Raw genomic sequence first — 22,531 nt, 5'->3', positions numbered from 1 at the left:
TGACAACCGAGGCGTGGCTTCTGATTGGTTGCAGGAGCTTCCTGCACTCAAGTGGAAGCCGCGTCGGGCGTTCAGCTTCTGAAAAACGTTTAAAAACCGGAGCATTTACTTCTGGGTTTTCGGCGTATGGGAGCCAAACCATTCCAAAATGGAGGTGTTCGGGATCCAAGGTTTGACTGTAGCTGGAAAACCACAGACTCCAAACTAGCCCCCCCCCCTCTCTTCACGTTATTATTCTTGCTATTGTTTGTTGTCAAAATCTGTCTGAATTGGTCTGACTCCCACTCATTCCACTGCAAATGTCACGGGATTTGGAGTCAGGGAAGGAAAGGGTCTGCCTGGGCTGCATTTTTGCTCTGATGTTATGATCCAGGAAAGTCTCTTATCATTTGCTATTTTTAAAAATCATTTTCAGGTCTCCTCTGCAGAGGACTGAAATAGCCCCTTTGCCTGGCTGATGGCAGTCCTACCCTTATCAACTTCTCTTCAATCAGATTGCGATTTATTGCTTCATTCATCAAATGAACCCGCTTCCCCCGCAAATCACATTTCACAGAGGGAAAGCCTGGATCCTCCCATCATGAAGAGAGATTGTTTTGATGGTGTTGCATTTTACGGACATTAGTACATTACATTTGTAAATGCATATTACCAATTCCATTAACTTGAGCAAAACAATTTTAATATTCTTTTTTTAAAAAAAGAGAGAAAGGAAAAATTAACAGTACCACAGTAGTTTCAATTAAAATAGATTTTGAGCTTTTTTTTGGGAAACTAGCATGCTCTCTTTCAATCAAACCTTTCTTTTTAATGAATTATTTCTAAATCTGCATACTAATAAATACAGTTTATATTCCACAATCAGAGATACATTCCTGGCTGCCAATGGTGATCCAGTTTTTAACCGCCTCCCATCACAAGGTGGGTGAAAGAGTGTAAAGTAAACACACAGATGTCTCACAGTTTTGTCAGGATTCCTAGAATCATAGAGTTGGAAGAGACCACAAGGGCCATCTAGTCCAACCCCCTACCAAGCAATCCTATTTGGGTTCCTCTCTGCCCCTGCAAATCCTCCACAAGCCAAGGCTGGTTTGCATGCATGTGGAGAGCCTTTAACCTGGCCTAGAAATAAATTCAGACAGGACTCAATTTTTTTGTGGCAAAACCACATTGGAAATAAGACAAAGGAACAGAGCTCTTGACCAGCAAGTAGCCTGAGAGAGAGAAGGAAAAGAATGAATCTCCCTTCCTTCCTCTCCAGGCCATTTTTATTATAATTAAGGTGACACCAAGATTCAAATGCTCCAATAAGATTCTAGTACAGTGAATAATTAACAGAGACTATCCTGAAATCCTACCCCCTTCTCACATTCCCCTGATTAACACTACAAAGCATGTGAACAGGAGCAGAAGCAGGAAATTGTAAAAGCAGTAAACACACACAGAAACCTGTGAAAGATAGTAGATCTACATCAAAGGCACTTTGGGAGGATGTTTGCCAGAGAGGAATGCAGAATGCCCTTTTGGTCAAAGACACCAAATGTTTTACAACCAGGCAGGAAACAAATGGCAACAAATGCCTGTTTCTTGCAACCCAGACTGAAACGTGCTTGCCAGGTAGAGGATCATGGAGTGTACATACATCCAACAGGATCTGCACCAAGAAGCCACACATTCCATAACCCAGGCAGGAGTAGTCTGTTCAGGTGGAGCCACCAGCTCAAGAACATTCCCCTCAAACCGCACATAAAGCTATGAATGCATGATTCCCAATATAATCCCTGAGATGCAGTCACTTACATGATCCCTACAATTTTTGGTTTGGTTTTTGGCAGAATTGAGGCCACAACTTTATTGATTACAAATCAAGTGAGTGGTTGCATAGGCTCTGGTTCAGCTAGCTCCTACAGCAGGCATCCCCAAACTTCGGATGTTTTGGACTACAATTCCCATCTTCCCCGACCACTGGTCCTGTTAGCTAGGGGTCATGGGAGTTGTATGCCAAAACATCTGGAGGGCCGAAGTTTGGGGATGCCTGTCCTACAGCATTGCAGGCAGCGCTGACTCTGGGCAGCAACCATAAGTTAGCCTTGGGTGAACACCTGGGACTCAGGCTCAGGGCACAACCCAGCTCAGGGAAGACCATGAGTCCTTTGATTTTTTTAAAGGAATACCCATCTCATAGGGATGGCTAGGCATCCTGCCACCCCTACCAACAAGAACCAGAGCCTATCCGCCAACCTTACAAGAAACCCAAATGGCACCAGCCAATCAGCCAAATGGGGGAAATTCCTGCCATGCCCCTGTCCCAAAGACGGCATAGCAAGGTCAAGCGCAAGCCCTAAAGATAGGAAGAGGTAGGTGGGTGTTCCAGTGCACTGAGACACGAAAGAGATACTCAGGGTCACGTGCAGCAGATTAAATAGTGGTCCTTCTAACTACAGTGGTACCTCGATTTAAGTACACAATTGGTTTCGGAAGTCTGTACTTAACCTGAAGCGTACTTAACCTGAAGCGAACTTTCCCATTGAAAGTAATGGAAAGTGGCTTAATCCGTTCCAGACGGGTTCGCGGAGTACTCAACCTGAAGCGTACTTAACCCGAAGTATGAGTGTAATTGGTTCTGGAAGTCCGTACTTAACCAGAAGCAAACTTTCCCATTAAAAGTAATGGAAAGTGGATTAATCTGTTCCAGGTGGGTTCGCAGAGTACTTAAACTGAAAGTATTCAAACCGAAGCGTACTTAAACCGAGCTATGACTGTACTTTGACTGGCATGCCCACAGCCCAATTCCTCCCTGTTAGAAGGACCACCAACAGGGTGTTGTAGCTGCTCCAATGTCCCCGCCCCAACACCTAGGCCTGATAATAATAATAATAATAATAATAATAATAATAATAATTTATTATTTATACCCCGCCCATCTGGCCGGGTTCCCCCAGCCACTCTGGGCGGCTTCCAACAAAACATTAAAATACAGATTGCCGGGTCCCACCGCAACACTTTTGTTAGGGAGGACCCGATTTGTGCCTAAGGGAGAAACTGCTCTGGGCCACTGTATGACTTGCAATGCTGGCCACCAAACCATGTGTTGAAAGTTGTCTCCAACAAAGGCATGCTCAGATTAGACCCATTTAATTCAATGGGCTTACATTAGTCATGTTCATTCATTGAAATGGGTCTATTCTGAGTCATGGGTTTCAGCTAATGCTGAGTCACAGTGTTTAAACCAGCTGCTTCAGTACTTTCGCAGAATGACTTGGGGGGTGGAGAATGTCCCTCTGTGACTGAATTAACCTCCCCTCTGCCTTTTCTGGACTTATCTTAAACATGCAGTCCATCTTTCTTTAAAAAAAAACTACTGTATTTTTCCATGTATAAGACTAGGTGTGTTTTTTTAACCAAAAAATTAGGTTTAAAATTGAGGCTTGTCTTATACACGGATAGTGCTGAGGGTGTTTTCTTAATTTGGAGTCCCCCCAAATAGGGGGCGTTTTATACATGGGAGCGTCTTATACATGGAAAATACAGTATTTAAAAAGTCACAGCGCTGTTTGGAATGCAGGGCCGACCAAAGACATCTGGCTGGCTGGCCGAGGAGCTCAAGGAGACATAAATGTTTCTCACCACAAATGTGTGCAGTAAACTTAGCTGGGAGAATGTGTCTGGCCCAAGATCACGCTTCATCGCTGAGCAGGATTTGAACCCTGATCTCCCAGGTCCTAGTCTGACACTAGCCACACTGGAAGTTGTACAGTCATACCTCGGTTTAAGTACACCTCGGTTTGAGTATTTTTAGTTTAAGTACTCCGTGGACCCGTCTGGAATGGATTAATCCACTTCGCTTCAAGTTAAGTACGCTTCAGGTTAAGTACGGACTTCCGGAACCAATTACACTCATGCCTCGGGTTAAGTACGCTTCAGGTTGAGTACTCCGTGGACCCGTCTGGAACAGGTTAATCCACTTTCCATTACTTTCAATGGGAAAGTTCGCTTCAGGTTAAGTACGCTTCAGTTTTAAGTACTCCAAGGACCTTCTGGAATGGATTAATCCACTTTCCATTACTTTCAATGGGATAGTTTGCTTCAGGTTAAGTATTCTTCAGGTTAAGTACAGACTTCCGGAACCACCTGTGTTTGTAAACTGAGGTACCACTTTATATGAATTCAACTCTACTGCACTTGCAACAGTATGCCAGAATATGAAGCCCAGGTCCAGCTGTGTGACAACAGAGAGGAAGGGGAGAGGTCTCTGGGGGTACTGTTGGTGCTGCCCCACAGACTTGCCATCTGTGTCCAACGGTAGGACTGGGTCAGTTCAAGTGGCAGCTTGGCTGCTCTGTCCACATTCCTAGGACTGGCTGTGTGACTCAGCATCATTCCCCAGGGCATTCTGTCCCAGGAATGCGGCCTTCAAGCAGCAGCCAGGTTTTGTTATGTTTGTCTGGAGGAGGAGGAGGAGGAGGAGGAGGAGGAGGAGGAGGAGGAGGAGGAGGCGGCGGCTTTGGCCACCTTGTTTTTAAGGTAAATTGAAAATACCTGAAATTTGCTGGCATTGCCAAAAGCTGCCACACACATATAGTGGTACCTTGGTTCTCGAACTGAATCTTTTTCTGGGAGTCCGTTTGACTCCCGAAACCGTTCGGAAACCAAAATGCGGCTTCCGATTGGCTACAGGAGCTGCAGGAGCTTCCTGCACTCAAGCAGAAGCCGCGTCGGAAGTTCGGCTTCCGAAAAACGCTCCGGAAACCGGAATACTTACTTCCGGGTTTGCGGCGATTGGGAGCCCATTTGTTCGGGAGCCAAGCCGTTTGAGTGCCAAGGTACCACTGTACACTTTTGAAGGAAACTAATGGTCCCCCTGAAGAAGGGAGAGGGAACTTTGACCCAGCTTCACTTTCAGATGCCTACACAAAAGTGAAACCGACAGCTTTCAGCATATTGTAGAGAAAGTACATTTTGGAGGAGTTCACACCTATTTTGCTGAAGGGTCTGGGTTCCCCCCGTTACCAATGGCAGAGCCACATTGAGCTAGGTCCACCACCACTGAGAGCTAAGATCTCAGAGAGGGGAGGAAAATACCGTATTTTTTTTCGCTCCATAGGACACACCTGACCATAGGACGCACCTAGTTTTTTAGAGGAGGAAAGCAAGATTTTTTATTTTTTATTTTGCTTTCTTGAATTGTCCTAGGCATAGCAGCCAACTCCTAGAGGCCTAGGTTCCTTTGTTTGCCCCCTGCCCAATTAAATATTTGAGGAAGATTCTTTAGCAAAGGGGGAAAGCTCCATTTTTTTGAGGATCAGGTCAAAGTTTTTTTGCAAATGCGGAAAGCCCCATTTTGGGAGGGGGGGGTCAACTCGCAGTTGTGCATCTTTTTTGCAAAGGGGGAAAGTTCCATTTTTTGAGGATCAGCTCAAAGCTGTTGAGCTTACCTTGCAAAGGGGAAAAAATCCTGTTTTTATGGGGTTCAACTCACAGTTCTGCAGCTTCTCTAGGACTATCTAATCAGCCAGTCACATGTCGCTGGGGAAACAAACAGCCTCCCTCTGCAGACAACAATTGAGGCCTGGGCAAGGGGCCTGGGCGGGCCAGGAATCAAGGGAGCTAGCTCCCTTATCTCTCACACCCGATCTCTTGCAATCAGCTGCTGAGCGGGTTCCTTTCAAAGCTCTCTTTCCCTCTTGTTAGCCTTTAGCTCTTTCTAAAAATGAAAAAAACACAATCTGCCTTTTGCCCCTGGGCAATTTGGCTCCAGGGACCACACATTCACTCCATAAGACGCACAGACATTTCCTCTTACTTTTTAGGAGGGAAAAAGTGCATCTTGTGGAGCAAAAAATACGGTAATACACTGCTAAGCCAAAATTGACCATCTGGGTGGTGTATGTTGAGCGGGTGGCAGATGGATCTACCTGCCTTGAAGGAAAAGCTGCTTTTGGGGGGGGGGTTCCTGACCTGCAATGCACCCTTTTTACCTTTCAACCCTGTGATATTTCGGCCAGCATGCAGACGGACAGCTCGGAGTCCCTTTTCTGAGACAGGGATAGACAATGACACTGGAACCAGCCGTGTCTCAAGAGTGTGACTAGAGCCATGATGAAGCAGAAAAAGAATCCCCATCCAAGGTCACGCCTTACAGTCATCTCTCCGATTTCACTAATGCAAATTGTATTGCATAATGAACAGAGCACGATGCAATCAGGATTGGTGGAGGGAGGGAGGGAGGAAGGGCAGAGGAGGCAGTCATCTTCCCAGCTGGTTGGCCACTCAAAGAAGGCTTGGTGCTGGGGAGAGTGCTACCAATTTTTTGATGAGGCTTGAGGTGTAAATGTATTTATTTAGGGAAAAATTACAAACCCACTTGATCAAAACATTTCTAAGTGAAAGAAAACTGGAAATAAAGCACAACGGGTGGCGCTGTGGGTCAAACCACTGAGCCTCTTGGGCTTGCCGATCAGAAGGTTAGCGGTCTGAATCCCTGCGACGAAGTGAGCTCCCGTTGCTCGGTCCCAGCTCCTGCCAACCTAGCAGTTCGAAAGCACGTCAAAGTGCAAGTAGATAAATAGGTACCGCTCCAAGCGGGAAGGTAAATGGTGTTTCCGTGCGCTGCTCTGGTTCGCCAGAAGCGGCTTTGTCATACTGGTCACTTGACCCGGAAGCTGTACGCCAGCTCCCTTGGCCAATAGAGCAAGATGAGCGCCGCAACCCCAGAGTCGGTCACGACTGGACCTAATGGTCAGGGGTCCCTTTACCATTTTAAAATCCACAGCCTGATTAAAGCAGATATACATAATGGTATCATCTTTAAAAAACATTATATAAACATAGGACGCGGGTGGCGCTGTGCCATTTGGGCTTTCTGATCAGAAGGTCGGCAGTTCGAATCTGCACAACGGAGTGAGCTCCCATTGCTCCTGCAAACCTAGCAGTTCGAAAGCACGCCAGTGCAAGTAGATAAATAGGTACCACTGCGGCGGGAAGGTAAACTGCATTTCCATGTGCTCTGGTTTCCGTCACAGTGTCCTGTTGTGCCAGAAGCGGTTAAGTCATGCTGGCCACATGACCCGAAAAACTGTATGTAGACAAACACTGGCTCCCTTGGCCTGAAAGGGAGATGTGTGCCACACCCCATAGTCGCCTTTGACTGGACTTAACTGTTTGGGGGTCCTTTATGAATGAGCTTTAAGCAGGAAAGGGACTGTACCTCAGTGGGAAGAGCATCAGCTTTGCGTCCCAGTCTCAGTCTCCAGCATTTCTGGTAAGGGCTTGGAAAGACACCTGGAGAGTCACTGCCTGTCCGTGTAGACATTACTGAGCTAGGTGTGGACTGAGTGATAAGGCAGCTTCCTGCCTATTTGTGGGGCATAGAGGGGTGGAGAGAGATTATGTAGGTGAATTACAAGAACCAGCCATTCTAGGATGTTTCTGTTACTCCCCCTGCCAGAAAGAAGACAAGCTGCTGTTGCCTAATGTTAGGTTTTCTTCCTCGAGAGGCTTTGTGGGTTCCATTATCTGCACTCCACAGCCAGCCTCATGCCGTCTAGCTGCTTCCTTTTTAAGCAACGTCCAGGCGGATTTCTCTGAATGAAAGGATGAGACAAGGAGAAAAAGGATGGCAGAGGGGCCAGAAGGCAAGGGGGAGAGAGAAAGAGAAGAAACACACGGAGAAAACCAGGGTCCTCTTGGCACAAATGTATTTGGGTGTGGTCTTCCTCAATGCCAGCAAGTCCCAACTTGGAGATCTAGGGAAGAAGCGGGGGGGGGGCGTTTGTGTGCAGAAGGCAAGTCCTGCTACCACTCCCTCCTCTTCCATTACTCAACCTCATTCCAGCTTCCAGTCTGGACGTGCAAAGCAGCAATAGAAGCAGCAGCTCAGAAGCTCTGGGAGAAGGAGATAATTCGCAGCCCAGGGAAAGGATGTGAAGGAAGGACAGAGGCAGCCAGAGGAAGAGAAGCTTCGCTGGGCTCCAGTCAGAGACCAACTCACCCATGTAAGTCATTGCGTTGCAGGTTCACTCAGGGTGCAGAACCATAAGCAGATTCAGAAGAAGACCGCATTGCGATAGTTCAGGCTGGAAGTTTGGGGTAGATGAAGTGGGTAGGAAGTAGCCCAGATCTGGGATAGACCGAAATCAAGGTTGACAGTTTGGAAGTATGTGGGGTAATGTGTAAGAAGGATGCCAGAAAAAAACTCTTTTTTTCTGAGTTACACGAGACAAAATATTGTTTTGCGTATTTTGCATGATGGTTGTTGTCAAAATAAAGGAACAGAAACATTGCACCACTCTGGAAAATTCCAGTGGAAAATTCCAGGCATTATCAGGGGAAAGGGCTGGAAGTCAAACAGCCCGGGATGATAATGCCCTCATACAAATTCACGGGGAGACTGCGCTTGGAAACCTGTCTATAGTTGTGGTCAACGTATGATGAAATGGATATCATAGAACTGGAAAAGGGACAGAAAAGGGCAATTCAAGTGATTAGGGCAGGCTTCCCCAGACTTCGGCCCTCCAGATGTTTTGGACTACAATTCCCATCTTCCCCGACCACTGGTCCTGTTAGCTAGGGATTATGGGAGTTGTAGGCCAAAACATCTGGAGGGCCGCAGTTTGGGGATGCCTGGATTAGGGAATGTGGTGGTAGAACAGCTTGCCCACGAGGGAACATTGAAAGCCACTAAGGGAGGGGAAACATAATGGAGGTTTTTTAAAATATTCTGCACCCTCTGGGGAATGTGGTTAGAGAGAGGCATGCTCTCTCTCGCTCTCTCGCTCTCTCTCCCTCTCTCGTAGAAATTGGGGAGCTTGGGAATCAATTGACATTGACTGGCAGGAGATTCAGGAAAGGCAGGAGAAAACTGTTTCAAATTATGACTTTTGAATGGAAGTTGCTGCTAGGGAGCTTTGAAATGGGGATGGTGCAAATTCATGGTCTGTCCATGGGTATTATTAGCCTTGATGGTTAAATGGAGCTTCCATGTTCAGTTGCAGTTGAATAATAGCTCCTGGGATCCAACTGTGAGGGAGGGCTGTTGTCTTCCTGCCCTGCTTGATGGCTTCCTTAAGGCCTCTGCCAGGCCAATGTTGGGAGAGGGAAGATGCTGGACTCTGTGGTCCTTTGACCTGATCGTTCTTACGTTGCTACATAGGGTGTGGCCAAGAAACGGGACCAAGGACAGTGATGCAGATGAAAGGGGTGGACCATGTTGCCTAGGGGGTGGCATTCTCCTCATTGGGAGCCGTTGTGTTGTATGATACCATAAACCGAATAAAATGCGAGACTAGGACACAGCTGAAAGGAACCAAGAAACAAGGGAGGGGTAGGAGCATAAGTGCTATAATTGTGGGGGCCAGGCAACCGCAAAGTCAATGAAAAACGTCGGCAGGGAGATAAGTAGTTCAGCTCCGTCCTCTGCAGCCAGGCAGCCAGGCATCCTTTTCCAGGGTAGGGGTGCTCTGGCATGGAGGTGCATGGATAGGAGGGAGGGAGGAGAATACAACTGGCCTTGTCTAGCACACGCGCACACCAAATCATTATCCCTGATTCTGAAGCTTCATTGGCAATTGCTTCGATCATCTTCCTCCCTTCCTTCTGTTGCCCCAGCTTTGGCGAATTCCAAATTGCAACCTCCTTGGGACAGGAACATTTTCCTCTAGTTGTTTCTCTGCCCTATTGATGGAGTAGTAGAAACATCACCACCATCACTTCATAGGCTAACATTGATATTACTAATATTGTTAGTGTTATCATTGTTGTCGTCATCCCTTCCTTCCTAAAGGAACCCGGGGCTGTGCACTGCAAGCCATAAAAACGCAACCAATAATCAAAGCATTTGAAAGTTACAACACATACATAAAAGAGAGAGGCCCCTGCCCCAGTGAGCTTACAATATAAATTTCAGGGAGTGTAATAGATCACAGCAGGAAAGAGAGGTGCAAATAAAGCCCGAGATGGCTGTGAGCAAAAAATGTGAGCAATTTTTCCCAGCCCAGGTTGACAGCGGTTAAGGCGGAGTTCAGTTCCTCCTGGCTCACGCTTTCTTTTTTTCTTCCTTCCTGACAGGGAGTCCCCAGCCCCTCTTTCCAGTGGTGCCACCAACAACTGCACCCACACCTCTGGAAACAGCACCCTCCTGTCTTCCTCGACCTCCAGTGTGACTGGCATTGTCTTCCTACTCCTGGCTGCCCTTATCGGGCTGCCTGGAAACCTCTTTGTCATTTGGAGTATCCTCTGGAAGATGAAGCCGAGCCACCGCTCCGTCACCTGCCTCCTAGTCGTTAATTTGGCAGTGGCCGATGGGGTCGTGCTTCTCCTCACTCCTTTCTTCATCATCTTCCTCATCTTCAAGAACTGGCTATTCAGCCTAGCAGTTTGCAAAGGGGTCTACTACCTGTGCTGCATCAACATGTTTGCCAGCATCTTCATCATCACCCTCATGAGCGTGGACCGGTGTCTCGCAGTCAACCAGCCCTACTTCTCCCAAGCCATTCGCAAGAAGCACTTGGTGGTCAAGATCCTGTCAGGGATTTGGGTGGCGGCCATTTTGTTATCCATCCCGGCCCTCCTTTTCCGACAAGTAGTCAAGGATCCCTCGGGGAGGTACATCTGTGAGCCTTGCCACCCCAGGCCGAGCCTGACCATCTTCCACTTCACCTTGGAAACCGTGGTGGCCTTTGTGATACCCTTCACCCTCATCGTCGGCTGCTATTCTGCCATTTTAATCCGCCTCAGGGGAGTGAAGCGGAGACAGGGGGCTCGGACCGAGAAGCTCATTGTCGCCATTGTCATCTGCTTTGCTGTCCTCTGGATGCCCTACCACATCGTCAACATGCTCCAGGTAGCTTCCAACTTGTCGTCAGGGCGGACGGCGGAACAACTGGGGCAGGCCTGGAAGAGCGGCAGAGCCGGTGCCACAGCCTTGGCGTTCCTCAGCAGCAGCATCAACCCTGTGCTCTACGTCTTCGTGGCTGGGAACCTCATCAAGACCTCGGGGGCCAACTTCATCGCCCAGTTCTTTGAGGGGGCATCCGATGGGCTCGGCAGAAGATCCCAGTCCCACAAGAACCTGGCCAAAGACTTGGTGGTGGTGGCAGGGGCTGCCATGGGCATGGACCAGCAACCCCTGGAGAGTTGTGACGGGCTGGACAAGGAGCAAGACAGAGGGCCGGGTCTTGATGGCACAAGAGAGCAACTCGGCTACAGACACTCCTAGACTGAATCATGCCAAGTTTCAACACAAGATGTAATTTATGCTTTATGAGTCAGTCCCGCCAGCTCAGTATTGTTTACACCAGGTATCTTCAACCTTTTCAGACTCAGGACCAACTTATAATGCAAACATGCATTTGGGGACCCGTTTCTTTGCCTTTTACCATAAATTTGCATGGTGGGAGTGCTCCTGGTGTGATCCATCTTGGATCGAACCTCAACCCACTAATGGGGCCTGACCCACCAGTTGAAGACCAGTAGCTCACTGACTAGCAGCAACTTCCTAGGGTCTATAACAGTGTGTTACCCCAGCCTGGCAGAGATGCTCAGGATTCAAGCTGGGACCTTCTTTACACAAAGAGTGTCCTCTACTGCTAAGCCAGGCCACATCTCTATCTGCTAGGCCTGGCTGCCTTAGCTACAGTGGTACCTCGGTTTATGAACACAATTGGTTCCGGAAGTCTGTTCATAAACTGAAGTGTTCATAAACTGAAGCGAACTTTCCCATTGAAAGTAATGGAAAGTGGATTAATCCGTTCCAGATGGGTCCGCGGCGTTTGTAAACCAAAAATTCGTAAACCAAGGTGTTCATAAACCGAGGTTCCACTGTACTCTGTTTTTGGAAACTTGGCTTCTAGGAAACTCGTTGAGACCATGTCCACACTACAAAGCTGCTAAATTACTTTCACAGCTATTGTTCCTTCAACCTAAGTCGGGTTAGATCTGATACTTGTTGCACTAAGCTTAGTCCAAAATACATATGCTGGTATATGTTTCTGCCTTCAGGGCCAGACGTGGAACTTATAAAACAAAGGGTGACTCTGGGCATATACAGAGTGTCTCCCTCCTCAATAAATAATTTACACCTGGGGGTTAGAGGCAGGGAAGAGCTACACCTCTCAGTTCTTAAATTAAGTACAACTTCTATTCAGGAAATGTTGGAGGGCAATAGTATAGAAGTGGGGGGAATGTGGGTGAAGAACTGCTGGGAGATTTGATGTAGATCAATAAGATTTTCTGAGTCCCATTTGTTTAACAATAGCAACAGCCTTTCTTATTCCAAATTATTATCATTCTATTATTACAAGAGATCATATACCACTTAGCACCGTGGCTTTTGTTCTCATTTCGACTTTATTTATGCTTTAACAGTAAATTGGTACATCCATTTCACAATATTCTTCGTTATCCTTATTTGACTTCCCCACACACCTGTCCATAGGTTCTTTTTTATTCTTAGTTGTGCTACATATCTTTCTACACCTTCTAATTGATTTAGCTGCTGTTCCTATGTCTAGTCGTAGCGTATTTGGAGATTTATGCAACTGCTATAATTCTTTAAATATTCCCTAAAGTTTTCCCACTCCTCTCTTATGGTATGTTCATCCTGGTTTCTTACCTTTGCAGTCAGCATCGCTAACTCCACATGTTCTATTAACTTCTTCTGCCAATCCTCTTTTATTGGACTGTTTTTGTGCTTCCACGTTTGTGCATAGGCTATTCTGGCCGCAGCAGTTGCTTAAAGAAAAAGATTTAATACATTCTTAGGTATCTCACCCTCTATTATACCCCAAAGGAACATCTCTGGTGGGGGTTTTGGGGGGGAGGGGGAATGTCATCCTTAGCATCTTTTAAAATTCTTTCAATATTCCTTAGATTTCTTACACCCCCACCACATGAGCACAAGATCGATTAGAATTAACCATAAAATCAGAAAAGCCTCCTCAAAATGCCTCCTAAAATTGTCTTCACTAAATGCTTCACTAAGGGAAGGGGCCTTTCAGTCAGGAGGAAGTTCTGCAGAAATGGATGCACAATGCTGAATGCAAAGCTCCTGGTGGATGCAAACCTGGCTCTGAGCCATGGGGGAGAGGGGTTACGAACAACAAGTCCCTCCAAGATCTCCATCAGGCATCCCCAAACTACGGCCCTCCAGAAGTTTTGGTCTACAACTCCCATGATCCCTAGCTAACAGGACCAGTGGTCAGGGAAGATGGGAATTGTAGGCCAAAACATCTGGAGGGCCAAAGGGGGATGCCTGATCTCCATGATCAGGGAGGCATGTAAAGTATCAGATGGCTCTTGAGGTTTCATGGACACAAATTGCTAAAGGCCTTGTAAACTACTCCAAGAACCATGAACTTGGCCCACTAGCATATGGTCAACCAGTCTAGCTATGAAATTTTGCACCAACTGGATCTTCCAGACCAGTTTTAAGTAAAATGGGAACATAAGAAGCTGCTTTTTACTGAGTCAGGTCATTGGGAACCCTAGGAAACACAGAAATATGCCTTGGACTTTGGTCCATCTCATTCAGTATTGTCTACACCAGGGGTCGGCAAGGTTTACCTCGCCTGGGCCGGTTCACTCCAGCGGAGATCCCTCTGTGGGCCGGTTTGCACACGCGTGTGAGAGCATGCACCTGGGATTTCCGGCACCTGCACCTGTGCAGACGCAATTTCTGGCACTGCGGAAGCAAGTCCCTGCACTGCACTGGTTTAGCACATCAGGTGGGGACTCACTGAGCTGACAGCTTGGTTTGGGGGCAGCTCATGGGCCGGTTAGACAACCCCCATGGGCCGCTTGTGGCCCATGGGCCTTCAGTTGCCTACCCCTGGTCTACACTGACTGGCAACAGCTCCTCGGGATTTCAGACCAGAATTCTCTTCCCAGTCCTACCAAGAGAAGCTGGGGATCCCGGACTTTCTGCAAGCAAACGATATGCTCCACCATTTAGCGACAGCCCTTCCCCAAATTTGGCTGATGAAATCAGGCTTGAATAGGCTGCTGAAATGAGGAAAGTTTTGGGGCAGGTGGGGAACCAACAACCGGTTTTGCACAGAAAAGAAATGTGAGCTTAGTTCTGGTGCTGAAAACAAATTCCTCGGCTCAGGTGAGCCCAGATGTTCCTTAATTCTAAATCCATCTCTTTTTCTAAGCCCTTTTCTAAGCTTTCTTTGCTCCTTGCGGCTGGGCTCACACTGATGACAAAGGAGATTCCACATTTTTGAAGTTTGCTATGGTGTGAAGGAGATCAGTGTTCTTCTAATCAGCAACTCAACTAAGGTTGCCGCATTTTACCAAATTGTTGTTGAGTTGTTGTTTTTAAGAAAACCAAAGGTGGTTGGATGAACTGATCTTTTTATATTTCAATGTAAGTTATGTTGTTGTTTTCTGTACAGTTTCTCTCCCTCTGCCTCTCTTTTTTGTTAAATGGGCATGTTATCCATCTTGATGTGGAATATTTCTAAACTTACGGCAGGGTTTCGTTTTGTTTTTCTAATAAGCTAAAATGGGCTAGGGTGTGCCCACAAGGAAAGAGATCTGTAGATCCACTCTGACAAAAACCTGCATAGCATTCCTTCACTATCTGCCTACAGCGTAAGTGCCCATTTTTGGAAGTTAAGAGTGGTGAATTCATTCTTGTTTTCTGAAGGTAGCAGGATCCAGTAGGGACTTCTACACACAAACACATCTCTATTTCCAATGTTCATGCTGTGAGCGTCATTGCTTTTGCAGCCGAATGGGCACAGCCAAGAAGCAGCTGTTGCCAACAAGCAGGGAGCAATTGCAAGGTTGTCAGAAGGGTTAGGGAGGGAAACTCCAAGTGGGGGAACTCCAAAATCAGTCCGATGAGGACTAAGCATGTACAGTAGCCAGGGAATGCCAGCTCATAATTGGAGGACGGAAGGAAATCAGAATTTGGATGTGAACAGCAGCACTCCACGCCACACATTTTGTTGCAGGTCTCACTTTTGAAACAGTTATTCTGCATGTGAAACCTCCGTTCCATATGCTGAAGAGGAGTAAAAATCCAAAGTACATAAATAGACCATCCTTATTTGTGTTGGATTGTTTGCAATAATAAACTAAGGATTTCATGTGAATTGCTGAGGTGTGCCCATTTGTTGTTGTTTTAAATGAAATGTCAGGGAAAATTTCAGGCATTTTAAGCCAGAGAGAGAGAGAGAGAGAGAGAGAGAGAGAGAGAAATATATGGATGATATTAGAATTGGGGTCGGCGCTACTGTTTGGCAGAGTGAGGCAGATGCTTTTCAGGTGCTGTTGACAGTGTAAGACTCAGCTGTCAGTCTGATCGACTTCTGTACAGTGATACCTTGGTACTTGAATGGCTTGGCTGCTGAACAAATCGGCTCCTGAATGCCGCAAACCTGGAAGTAATTGTTCTGGTTTGCTAACGTTTTTCAGAAGCCAAGTTTGGCTTCTGCAAGAGTGCAGGAAGCTCCTGCAGCTAATTGGAAGCCACACCTTGGTTTTTGAATGGTTTCAGGAGTCGAACCGACTCCCGGAATCGATTCAGTTCAAGAACCAAGGTACCTCTGCATGTGGAAGGGAGGGTTGTCACCTTGCAGTATGCCTCAGGCAGCAAAATGTCTTGCACGGCTTTAAATGAAATAAGTGGAGACTGCTTTGTTAGACTGAATGGGGTACTGCTACACCATTCCCAACCTGCCCTTAACCAATCCTCACTGTCTGCCTTCCTATTTACATCCAGCTCAGCCCAGTGGGTGACACTGGCTGTCAGCCTCTTCCTCCTGAGTCTCAGCGTTGATCCCCAAGTAGAACTCAGCAGGGAGGAGAATGGGGATAAAACTAGTAGGAGTTGGCTCTGCTTGTCATTGACTCTGGCGCCACCTACTGTTTGCCTCCATTTCTTCAGACCTTCCAGTTGCAACTGGCACAGATCACAATTTATTGGGCTCAAGAGCTTGAACAGACATGACAGATGTACTTCAGTTGCAAAGGGATTATTCGTAAAAGACTCACTTATGGAAGGTATGCCCATCAACATTACCTACTTTTTTCTTGTCAAGATCCATATCCCATCAACACACACACACGCATGCATATTTGTTGTTGTTGTTTAGTCGTTTAGTCGTGTCCGACTCTTTGTGACCCCATGGACCATAGCACGCCAGGCACTCCTGTCTTCCACTGCCTCCCGCAGTTTGGTCAAACTCATGTTTGTAGCTTCAGAAACACTGCCCAACCATCTCGTCCTCTGTCGTCCCCTTCTCCTTGTGCCCTCCATCTTTCCCAGCATCAGGGTCTTTTCCAGGGAGTCTTCTCTTCTCATGAGGTGCCAAAGTATTGGAGCCTCAGCTTCAGGGGTAAAGGTAAAGGGACCCCTGACCATCAGGTCCAGTTGTGGATGACTCTGGGGTTGCGACGCTCATCTCGCTTTACTGGCCGAGGGAGCCGGCGTACAGCTTCTGGGTCATGTGGCCAGCGTGACTAAGCCACTTCAGGCGAACAAGAGCAGCACACGGAAACGTCGTTTTACCTCCCCGCTGTAGTGGTACCTATTTATCTACTTGCACTTTGACATGCTTTCGAACTGCTAGGTTGGCAGGAGCAGGGAACGAGCAATGGGAGCTCACCCCATTGCAGGGATTCAAACCGCTGACCTTCTGGTGGTTTAACCCACAGCGCCACATGCATATAGAGGAGCTTAAAGCCAAAGCATGCAATTAAATGACCATATATCAAACCTCCAGGGACAGAGGCAGTATATCTGTGAATGTCAGTTACTGAGGATAAAGGATGGCGGTTCCCTTCGTGCTCTGGCTTCCCTTGGTGACTTGCTGGCTTATGTAGGAAACAGGACTTTGGCATGTTCTAGCAAGGTTTAACCAAGTGCCTTACACTGAGCTGAGGGTCTGCCTGATCTAATGCTGTCTCTATCTACTGAACTCCTTCAGCTTCCATGCTACCCGTCTCCCCATTGCAGGTCCCCTTGAGATTCATGGGGGATCTGTTCCCTTGGCTACTTTAGAAGCATGTGGTTGGGTGGGGGGAATGTATGATTTGGCAAAACTGGATTTAGTCAGCTACTTGGGGTTCGTTTGTTTCACCTAGGGCCCTTACATTTCCACCCTACTCCAAATCTGAGCAATGAAATACAAGCAGTGCTACAACTAGGGCTGGGCAAATATGTTGATTTCAGTTTCTCTAAATTTTCCAGTTTGAAGCTCAGTTCTCCATATTGCAACATCAGTTTGCAATTTATTCATTTTTAAAGTCCCCGTGAAAATTTGCCAACCTTTTGGTGCAAATTGCTGACAATGCACACATTTTTACATGCAATTTTGCCCAGTATGCACATTTCCGTAAAGCAACTTTCCCAAAGACAATGCGATTTTATGTCATTTTCATTAATCTGTGCCCCGGTATTTGCACATTTGTACGTTAAATGTAGCTGGAGAACTGCCCTGCAAAATTCAGGAAAAAAAGAGTGAATTTTGAAGACTGGCTTGCAATCTGCCTCTTGCTTTGGAACGTATGAATTAAGTAAGTTTGTTTTCTCGTGTGAACTGAATAGGATTTCTTCCCCATCCCTAGCAGGGATGAGGCACAGCCAAATATTTGCATTCTTTTCAGCAATGGGCCTGTTTTGGTGCCGAGCCTCACTGGGCTGAGCACCTTCAGAGACTCTCAAATGTGAGTTGGTGAAGTGGTGCTTGAAGAAGAGCCTTGGAGGAAATCAGTGAGAGTTTGCAAGAAGGAGTGTTGTCCCATTCACATCCCATGTGTGGATGGTGTGCACATGCACACAGGCTGCATATGGCTATATTCTAACTCCACTGGTGAAGCAAAATAAAAAAATTCCTACAGTAGCACCTTAAAGACCAACTAAGTTTATATTTTGGTATGAGCTTTTGTGTGCATGCACACTTCTTCAGATACACTAGAAACAGAAGTGTCAGACCCTATATATATACAGAGCGTGGTGGGGGTGGGTGGGAATGGGTGATGGGCTGATGGGAGTGGTAAACCTGTAGATGGCTGTTAATGGCTGCTGATGGCTGCAATTAGTCCTGGGCTGAGGTGCTAAAGAAAGCTTGATCATGCATAATGAGATAAGAATCCGATGTCTCTATTCATCCCAGGTGCTTCCATGGTTTTAAGCTTGGTAATGATTTCCAATTCAGCAACTTCTCTTTCCAGTCTGTTCCTGAAATTTCTCTGTAATAAAACAGCTGCTTTGAGATCTTGTATAGAATGTCCTGGGAGATTGAAGTGTTCTCCTACTGGTTTTTCAGTCTTATGGTTCCTGATGTCAGATTTATGTCCATTTATCCTTTGGCGTAGGGTTTGGCCTGTTTGTCCAGAGCTGAAGGGCACCGTTGGCATTTGATGGCATACACAATGTTAGAAGATGAGCAATTAAATAGTCCTGAGATGGTATGTTGGATGTTGTTGGGGCCAGTAATAGTGTTGTCCGGGTGTATGTGGCAGCAAAGTTGGCATCTGGGTTTATTGCAGGCTCTGGTACCAGTGTCCATGTTAAGTCTGGTGGTTGTATTATTGTGGGTGAGGAGTTGTTCCACTGGTGAAGGCAGTTTGCCGCTTAATACCAGAGGCTGGGAATCCCAAGTGGGGAGGGCGCTGTGACACTCATGTCCTGCTTGCAGGCTTCTCGCAAGCATCTGGATAACTGCTGTGTGAAGAGCGCCAGTGTGAGAACAGGGTCAGTGTGCCTTTACTGGGCGTTATACTGGAGTGGATGAATCACAGAATCATAGAACTGAAGAGCTGGAAGGGGTCAATTCCTGTACAATGCAGGAATCTTTTGCCCAGCATAGAAATGAATGAATGAATGAATGAATCTTTATTTGTGTCAGCCATTGGCCATAGCAATAAAACAACAATACGATATACAAAGAATAGAAATAAAAGTCAATTATATGAAAGACATTTTAGGGTTTTGAATGAATATTCAGATGGTGGATCTTATTCTGACTGCCCCAGCTAAAAACCCTGCAGCCTTTGCTGTCACCTGCTCATCTTGATCTGCCAAGAGAAAGGACACTGTGGCAGTGGTTGGGCGACCCGGAATGGACAATAAAAGAGGGGTGATAATCTCATTCCTCAAGTCTTTATAAAGAGTGCAAGCCAGAAGGGCATGTGCCACCGATTCGGTACTGCCATCTCCACAGGGGCATAAGTGTTTTTCATGTGGAATCTGTTGGAATCATCCCTCAAGTACAGCCAGCCCAACATGGTTCTCCACGGGCAATAAACCTGCTTGGATCATGACAAAACCAGGATTCGATTTCTTGCCAAGAGTTCTTGCCAAGGGAACAGGAAATGAGTCAGCCATGAGTCAGGTATTTGTTGGCAGAGACCTGGCCCAACACCAGGGGGTGCTGTAGCAGAAGAGTCTGGAGAGACAACTGGTTGCGTTGCTGCAAGCAACCAAGGGATTTCGAGGTTGGGTCATTCTAGGGACAATGTTTCCTAATCTTTATTGCCTAAAGGCTTGTGTGACCAAAAGAGGAATTAGCTCCACACCGTTGAAACAATCTGGGTGGCCTAAATATATACATAAATTGCCTCACAGGCAGGAATTTGCAAAGGAACGGTTTCCACATCCAGGGCATGGAAAGAGACTGACAAAATCACACACACAGGTCCCATAACACTGCTGGGACCTGTAGAGACTGCAGTAGAATGAGAAAGAGCAGTTGGTGTGAGGCACAGACTTCATATTATTTTAGCAATATGTCGGCTGCACCACCAACATCAAACTGCCCTCAGCCGCCCCTCACCTGCCTGCTTTCTTAATTATACCCAGTCCAGGGACTGGTTGTCAACGTCCTCTTCCTTAATCCCACTGTTGTCATGATAGAAGTCCATAGGGAGGAGGATGTGGGCAGAACTGGGATTACTTGGCCCTGCCTGCAGGGTCGGCTCTAGGGGTAGGCTGGGTGGCGCAGGGTGCCAGGGGGGCACTGTGCGCTGCGCCTGCCCACCAGGGCGGGGGCGCTGGAGCGATCTCCACACCACGGCGCCAGGGCGCCCAACATGCTTGAGACAGCCCTGCCTGCCTGTCATGGACTCTGGCTCCACCTACTGGGGGCCTCCGTGCCCTCCACCCTACCAGACCCAATAGGTGCCAGGCTCCACTGCTTAGCTTTGTAGCTGTGCCTTTAACTGGAAGATTTAGAATTCACTCCCCCATACACAGATTGTCAGTGTGCCCCCACTGCTGCCAACATCTGGCTTCTACCAAGGGACTTCATTTTAGAAGTTTCTGCTTTGAGAGGATCGCATTACTCTTTCTTTCTTTCTTTCTTTCTTTCTTTCTTTCTTTCTTTCTTTCTTTCTTTCTTTCTTTCTTTCTTTCTTTCTTTCTTTCTTTCTTTCTTTCTTTCTTTTTAATTTGTCCTTCACAGTAGAGGCAAAAGTATTGGATAAGGGGTGCTTTTTCCTCTGGAGGGAGAAAAACAGCTGGGTTGGGGTGCGTCTGATTGGTCAGGTGACCCATGAGGCAAGGGTAAACCCACATCCCCCATTTTGATCATTTTTTTAAGACCCCAAATATCTATTTTTTCAAAACTAAATAAATAAAAAACAAGACATCACATCTAGTTTGCACATCAGTGCAATCTGAGATATAACAAATACTTAAAGGTGTTGGTGGCATGGAAAAACTATGCCAAAATCCAGGTGAGAGAATCCCAGCAGAGATTTAAAAATCACAAAACATGCAGCACGGTAAAGTATGGAAATATAGCCTGTTAGATCTTTATGCCCATCTAAGTTCCTGCCGAAACTCCCCTCTTCCTCTAGCAGAGAAAAAGACCACACGTTTGGGAAGTTAAAAATTGGTTTACTCACAAATTCTTCAAAGGTCAGTTTCATGTGCTTTTCCATACAGCATTCACAAAACACAGGCAGAGAGACTTTGCACCTAATAGCCCCTGTTCTTCAATTGCTAATACCACGGTGAGAAGCTGAAGCCAATGTGTTCTGCTATCTTCATTAGAAAGGGTTTTTTTTTACTGGTACCTCCTTTGCCAACCTAGTGCTCTTGAGATGCTTTGAACTACAACTCCCACCAACCCCACCTGGTAAGAGGGGGAGGTAATTGGAGCCCCTGCTGAGAGGCCTGGTTGTTTTAAAAGGCCCTACCCTCAGGAATGTGTTATATTTGGAAACTCCCAGGCTCTCTGCACCAGCTGCTGTGCTTAAGAAACCTATCGTTTTGACACTTCTGCAATTTAGCATGCCTTAAATTGACTGCTGTTTATTTCCTATACTTGCCTAGCATGTTTTGCACAACTGCTCGCTAACTGTGCCTTTTTTAGTCAGACCACTCTGGAAACATTTTATCTTATCTGACTCAGGTATGTTAGCAACTGATAAGCAACATTGTCAACAAATAACTTCTCCTCAATGCCTAGTGCTGTGTCTGTTTTGTCACAAATTTTTAACACGTTCTGATGTTGGAAAGCCCTAGTTTATTTGGAGCACTGTATTCTGTTCTATAATTCATTGAGGCTATCCAGGTTTGCCGGGCTGACCCAAAGCTATTCTTTTCTGCCCTAGGCATAGCAATGCCAGAGAAATCTGATGAAAATGGAAACACAAGCAGAAACTGCCAACGTTTGCAGTTAACACAAATAATTATGTAGGTGATGTATTTTTTTCCACAGCAGCTAGTGGGACAAATAATACGATATCCAGTGTCGAGGGCCTTCTGGCGGTTCCCTCACTGCGAGAAGTACAGGGAACCAGGCAGAGGGCCTTCTCAATAGTGGCCCCCTCTTTGTGGAACACCCTCCCACCAGATGTCAAGGAAATACAGTGGTACCTCGCAAGACGAATGCCTCGTGCAACGAAAAACTCGCAAGACGAAAGCGTTTTGCGATGTTTTTGGTGCCTCGCAAGGTGAAGTTTTCTATGGCCGCACTTCGCAAGACGAAGTTTTTCGTTGGTTTTTTTGTTTTGTTTTGGTTTTTGTTTTGCTGCGGCAAACTGCGCTTCGCAAGACGAAATTACCGCAAGACGAAGCGACTCGCGGAACGAATTACTTTCGTCTTGCGAGGCACCACTGTAAACAACTATCTGACTTTTAGAAGACATCTGAAGGCAGCCCTGTTTAGGGAAGTTTTTAATGTTTGGTGTTTTATCATGTTTGTAATATTCTGTTGGGAGCCGCCTAGAGCAGCTGAGGGAACCCAGCCAGATGGGTGGGGTATAAATAACAAATATTATCATCATCATCATCATTTTCAAGGACAACCTCAGGCAGATCACACTGCAGTCATCTACCTGGAGGCTACCTGGAGGCTACCAGAATGTGGATCATTGTGGCCAAGCTACTCCTGCCCAGAAATAGCCCCAGCTGAAGTTGGTGAAATGCACATTATACGACTGAGGCTGCCTGACTCTCTAGTCACAAGGCTGGATCTAAGATTGCGAGCCCGTTCTTTTGCAGGAGGAGGAGCGAAATGCCACCCAAAAGAGGTAGAACCCGGTGGCTCTACCTCCATCCCTCTCACTTCTTCAC

General features: G+C 46.6%; 1 protein-coding gene across 1 annotated transcript; it reads left to right on the top strand.

The window, feature by feature from the left end:
- Positions 1–7,764: 7,764 nt before the first annotated feature.
- LTB4R2 (leukotriene B4 receptor 2) lies at positions 7,765–15,242 on the top strand. Its single transcript, XM_035102720.2, has 2 exons — positions 7,765–7,994; positions 10,066–15,242. Coding segments are annotated over exons 1-2 (1,152 nt in total). The 5' UTR covers positions 7,765–7,992; the 3' UTR covers positions 11,216–15,242.
- Positions 15,243–22,531: the final 7,289 nt, after the last annotated feature.

Source organism: Zootoca vivipara, chromosome 13, assembly GCF_963506605.1.
Source record: "Zootoca vivipara chromosome 13, rZooViv1.1, whole genome shotgun sequence".
Taxonomy (NCBI): Eukaryota; Metazoa; Chordata; class Lepidosauria; order Squamata; family Lacertidae; genus Zootoca; species Zootoca vivipara.
The sequence above is the reverse complement of the archived record's forward strand: the minus strand, read 5'-3'. Positions and strand labels throughout refer to the sequence as shown.